Source organism: Rana temporaria, chromosome 4 (genome assembly GCF_905171775.1).
Source record: "Rana temporaria chromosome 4, aRanTem1.1, whole genome shotgun sequence".
Taxonomy (NCBI): domain Eukaryota; kingdom Metazoa; phylum Chordata; class Amphibia; order Anura; family Ranidae; genus Rana; species Rana temporaria.
In genome coordinates this window covers 15,097,669-15,103,668 of record NC_053492.1, presented here as the reverse complement: position 1 = coordinate 15,103,668, position 6,000 = coordinate 15,097,669, and the positions used below count along the sequence as shown (strand labels likewise).

General features: G+C 49.8%; 1 protein-coding gene across 2 annotated transcripts in view; it reads right to left on the bottom strand.

Moving 5' to 3' along the window:
* The window catches only part of CAD (carbamoyl-phosphate synthetase 2, aspartate transcarbamylase, and dihydroorotase), a 94,769-nt gene that overhangs the window by 20,030 nt on the left and 68,739 nt on the right, over positions 1-6,000 (bottom strand). For both annotated transcript variants that reach the window (XM_040348007.1, XM_040348008.1), the window contains exons 27-32: positions 2,440-2,521; positions 1,993-2,159; positions 1,667-1,831; positions 805-936; positions 528-729; positions 19-209 (exon numbers count right to left, since the gene is read on the bottom strand). In XM_040348007.1, coding sequence (XP_040203941.1) covers positions 19-209; positions 528-729; positions 805-936; positions 1,667-1,831; positions 1,993-2,159; positions 2,440-2,521 — 939 coding nt within the window. The remainder of the gene's footprint in view (positions 1-18; positions 210-527; positions 730-804; positions 937-1,666; positions 1,832-1,992; positions 2,160-2,439; positions 2,522-6,000) is intronic.

Here is a 6,000-nt window from a genome sequence, read left to right as displayed (position 1 = left end):
TACTATTCTCTCACTTACCTCAACATATGTATTTTCTTGGACTGGCAGTGAGAATATTTTGCGGGGGTTGTCATACAGGCGCTTGATGATGTCATCCATCATCAGTCGTCCGTCGCTAACGGCAGTGAGTAGTAGGGGAAGCATAGTCTCCAGGCCGGGATACCCAGGGGGAGGGTTTGGCCCTTCCTTCTCCTCCACAGAGTGGGGGGCTATAGAAAGAGGAAATCGTTAGTGTCGTTTTAATCAGAATTAGAATAATAGGATTACACCCCTCTGACTGCAAACTCTTGTGCCAACATTCCCCTTGCTTGAAACCTGGGTCACCCTGTTCATCTCTTACCAAGATCATTTTGAGTTACTGTCAGTCATCCTTATTAATGGCTATAGTCTGGGCAGCCATCATTTATTCCTCTCCAGCCCTAGAAATAACACGCTATCCCATCGCTACCAAGTATTGGTCATCTTATGAATAATGTGGATAATGGCACAGGCTAGATCTGTATTGTAAACTTCATAGAAATCATTACCGTGATCGGTGGCGAAGCAGTCTATAATGTCCAGGTTGTCCCACAAGGCCTGCATGTCCTCTCGGGTCCCCAGCATGGGACGCACTTGCCCCTTCTTGTCCCCCAGCCGGTCAAGGTCGTCCAGGCAGAGGAACAGGTGATGAGGCGCCACCTCGCAGGTAACTTGGATGCCTTTCTGCTTGGCAGCCTTAATGATCAGGATCTAAAAAAGGCAAAGCGATCTGATAAGTGGACATCTTATGGTAAATTAAAGGCTCAACAAGGCTGGGGAACTCACCTCTTCCTTCTTAGCCACATGGCAGATGTGCACCGAACGCTTATATAGCTGAGCCACCATCAGAATTGCTGCAACTGTCTGGTTCTCTGCGTGAGCCACAATCGGCAAATGAGACGGCCACTTCTCAAAGTGCTGCAAAAAATGGCAAAGACAGGTACAGATCAGAGGCCAAACACCCAGGAGAAAATGAACTTGAGATATCATCCCAACAAAGGACTCTGAGCCCAACTGTCCAAGAGAAAACAGTCCAGAGCTGTCGCCCCAAACTGAGGTGGACTCAAGACCCAACCTCCCAAGAGATAATTGGACCCTGGATGTGACCCCAAACTGAGGGCGACTCAGAACCCTCCGGCCTAGGAGGAAATGGACTGGAGATGTCCCAGAACCCTGCCAATCACTTGGGAACACAAGGACTAGATACCCAAGAACCCAAAGTCCCTCCAACTGCCACCTGGGAATGCAAACTTCTGGGAACACAAGACCGAAGACCCAAGAACCCAAAGTCCCTCCAACACCCACCTGGGAAGACAAACTTCTGGAAACAAAAACCTAAGAACTGAAAGGCCACCCAACACCTATCTGGGAGCACAGAACTTTCCAGTCTTCACTTGGGAACACAAGGACCAGAGACCTGAGAATCCAGAGCCCTTCCAGCTCCCACCGCTGAATCCAAGTGGCCTTTGGAAGGTTTTGTGAACACAAAAACCAGAGATCCGAGCTCCTTCAGAGCCCACCTAGAACCCAGAATCTTCCTGGGTCCACTTTGAAACACAAGAAACAGATACCCCAGAGCCCCTGCAATGGGACAAGCAAGGCCTCTACAGACTTCTCAACAGGAGAGACGACAGCAGTGTGGACTCACCTCCATCCACAAAGAGACATTGTCCATCTTGAGCTGAGAGTAAGTGTCGTTCAGATACATCTTCAGTCCGGCCGCTGAACTGGCGATGGAGGAGAGGGACCCGGCATTCTCTGAACAGGCGCCCAGGAACAGGGCAAAGTCACATCGGGCACCAGCCTCTGCTAGCTGAAATAAAAAAATTGTATTAAAATCGGGGGGGGGGGGGGGCCCCAACCGTCCAAGAGAAAACTGTCCGCCCAAACTGAGGTGGACTCAAGACCCAACCTCCCAAGAGATAATTAGACAGACCATATAGCGGATCTACAGTACACAAGCACATCACTCACCTTCTGTGCCAGGGAGAAGGTGGTGGCATCGGTGATAGCCGGATTGGTGTTGGGCATGGCGCACACCATAGTGACACCTCCCGCCAGAGCAGCCGCAGTGCCAGAGGAGAAGTCTTCCTTATGAGTGGCGCCAGGTTCTCGTAGATGTACGTGTACGTCAATCAGACCTAGAGGAGATGGGAAGAAGTCAATGCCAAACTACCGATTATCCAGGTATTTCCCCAAAAATAATAAAGTTGGTTTATGTAAACAGGGCAGCAGGTGAAGCACACACCACCCTTCATACCAAGCAAGGTAATAGTAGACATTTTTGGAAGAACGCTCATGTGTTATCAGGCTGCAAGTGTGGGAGAGTGCCAAGATCAAGAGCTCTCTTCCCTACCATTGCACACTAACTACTGTAATTTATTGCAAGAATCAAAGCCGTAAAAGGAATATCAAAGCAACCTGGAAGGCGGATAAACTTCTGGGAGGTCATACAGTCCACATGGGTCTTCACCGGAGGGTTGGCTCCAATCTGACGCAGAGCCTAGAACAGAACAGAGGGAACTAACATTAAACCACTTCCTGAACTATTCCATTTCATGGTGTTCAGAAACCCCTTTCAGAAGTTCTTTGGCACCATCCTGATACAAGTACAGCAAGGGAAAAAGATATCCAAAACCATCCTGCCAATGTGAAACCATTATAAGCTAGAATCGGAAAAAGCGTCTTATATAAAAAAGAGACAGTGGGCCGGATTCAAAGAGATTTGCGCATTTATTACGGAGGCGCAGGGCAACGATTTTGCCCTGCGCCCCTGCAATTTTTTTGTGCTGCCCTCGATTCACGGAGCATAAGCTCCGAAAATTGCGCGGGCGCGCCGGCAAAATGCCCGGCGCAAGAGCACACGGGAATCATTTAAATTAGGTGCGTTCCCGCGCCGAGCGTAGAGTGCATGCTCCGTCGGGAAAGTTTCCCGACGTGCATTGCGGCAAATGACGTCGCAAGGACGTCATTTGCTTCAAAGTGAACGGCGTCCAGCGCCATTCACGATTCACTTACGCAAACTACGTAAAATTCAAATTTCGCGACGCGGGAACGACGGGTATACGCAACATGGGCTGCCCCTGCTAATAGCAGGGGCAGCCTTGCGCGAAAACCGTCGTACGTAAATTGCGTACGCAGGGCTCGCGCAACGTTGTAAATCGGTGTTAGTATGCAATTTGCATACTATACGCTGAGCACAACGGGAACGCCACCTAGCGGCCATCGCTAGAATGCAGCCTAAGATATGCGGGCATAAGAGCCTTATGCCGCGCATATCTTAGGCTGCAGTCGGCGTAACGAGGTTCCTGAAGCAGGAGCACTCGTTACGCCGGGGCAAGTAAGCAATTGCGCTGCGTAACTATGGTTACACAGGCGCAATTGCTTCTTGAATCCACCCCACTTTGTATAAACATGCATACATTGAGGCAATCCAAGTGTACCTATTTATGAATAGATTATACCAACTCCCTTGAGTCAGGTCCGTCCCCAGATATCCGCTCTTTGAGGATTTTAGGCTTTCCTCATATTCTGCCCATTATATAAAATTCCCTAAATCTCCAAGATGAACACCAGCCTTACAGGGCCGTCTTTTCGCATGGGCACGCTGGGTAGTTGCCCAGGGGCCAACTTATGATGGCACTGCAGCCTTACCTCTGCGCCCCCCCGTCCCTTTTAATTCCCTGCAAGCTTACATCTTCACAATACAAACTCTTTGAACCTTCAAAGGCTCTCTTGAGCCCAACTTAATTTCCTGTCTGAATGGCCATTCTCATCAAGCCCTCTTGATCTGTACTGTCACTGGACTACCCATCAACGTTCTCTGCCATCAAAATTTTCGACTATTGGAGCAACAGAATTTACAAGCCTGTGACCCTTCATCCGCTGGATCCCTCATGCTCCTATAAATTATGATCTGATGGATCCCCTATAATCCGCTAACCCCCCTACTTTCCTCTAGACCAGTGGTTCTCAACCTTTCTCGTGCCGTGACCCCTTGATAAAATGTCCCTAGTTGTGGGGACCCCCAACAGTAAAATCTGGAGATAGGGTCCCTTCCAGCCCCTCCAACTTCACATTCCTCACTAGTCAGCTGACGTCTAGTCTCTGTCCCCCAGCCATGCCGTGAACTGAATGGGCGGCTGCAGAGGCTGAGTGGGTGGCCGCGGGCTCCGGGAACAGCCCAGCCACGAAAAGGCTGCAGAAGTCCGGGCTTCAGGAACAGCCCAGGATTCAGTGACCCCTGGAAAATTGTCATTCGACCCCCAGGTTGAGAACCACTGCTTTAGACTTTGTTTTGCCTTTATTACGTCTCTGTGACCCAACCAGATCACGGATCCTCAGATCTATATCTATTATAGTCTCTTCTGGTTTATGTGCTTTATTGCAATGACCTGAGGCAACGTCTACCAGTCAGGACAGAAATTTGTGGCTGATGCCCCATTACCCTGCAGGCCAGGTGTCCCGTGGGGAGGGGCATGCATGTCTAAAGGGATTCTGGAGTTGCGTTCTTTCATTACCACTCGAGGCAGAGGGCTATGATGTTTATTGCAGCATGCCGGTCCCTCCTATCAAACTGAGCCAAGACAGCAACCAGATTAACCCAGTGATGACAAATGGGTCTCAAAGGAGGTATTTCTTAACCACTTAATGACCGCCGCATGTACATATACGTCCACAGAATGGCACGTACAGGCAGATGAGCGTACCCGTACGTCCCTGCCTAGACGTGGGTCCGATCGGGACCCCCCCCCCCCCCCCCCCCCCGGTACATGTGGCGGTCGGTAAGCCTCCGGGAGCGATCTGGGATGAGGAGGGGGCGGCTATTCGTTTCTAGCCACCCCCTCGCGCAATCGCTCCCCGGAGCTGAAGAACGGGGAGAGCCGTGTGTAAACACAGCTTCCCCGTGCTTCACTGTGGCGGCGTCATCAAATGTGTCATCCCTTTTACTAGGGAGACACAATCGATGACGTCAGACCTACAGCCACACCCCCCCTACAGTTGTAAACACGCACTAGGTGAAACATAACTCCTTCAGCGCCCCCAGTGGTTAACTCCCAAACTGCAACTGTCATTTTCACAATAAACAATGCAATTTAAATGCATTTTTTGCTGTGAAAATGACAAAGGGGTAGATTCAGGTAGCTCTGCGCACTTCTTACGGATGCGCAGCGTACCGTTTTTACCCTGCGCAAATTATCTGAGCTACGCTTCATTCATGAAGCAGTAGCTACGTAATTTGCGCGGGCGCTCCTTAAAACTGCCCGGCGTAAGGGCGCGTAATATAAATGATCCCGTAGGGGGCGTGAATCATTTAAATTAGGCGCGTTCCCGCGCCGAACGTAGTGCGCATGCTCCGTCGGGAAACTTTCCCGACGTGCATTGCGGCAAATGACGTCCAGCGCCATTCACTTACGCAAACGACGTTAAATTTTAAATTTGCGACGCGGGAACGACAGGTATACGTAGCATCGGCTGCCCCTGCTAATAGCAGGAGCAGCCTTACGCGGAACCCGACGAACGGAAACAAACGTAAACTGCGTACGCAGGGCTCGCGTAGGGTTGTGAATCGGCGTTAGTATGCAATTTGCATACTATACGCTGACCACTACGGGAACGCCACCTAGCGGCCATCGTAAGAATGCAGCCTACGATACGATGGCATAAGAATCTTAGGCTGCAGTCGGCGTATCGAGCTCTCTGAATCAGGAGCACTCGATGCACAACTAAGCAATTGCGCTGCGTAACTATGGTTACGCAGACGCAATTGCTACCTGAATCTACCCCAATGGTCAAAATTGTCCGAAGTGCCCGCATAATGTCGCAGTCACGGAAAAAAAAAAAAATCGCTGATCGCCGCCATTAGTAGTAAAAAAAAAAAAAAAATGCAATAAAACTATCCTTTATTTTGTAAACGCTATAAATTTTGCACAAACCAACCGATAAACACTTAATGCGTTTTTTTTTAACCAAAAATATGTA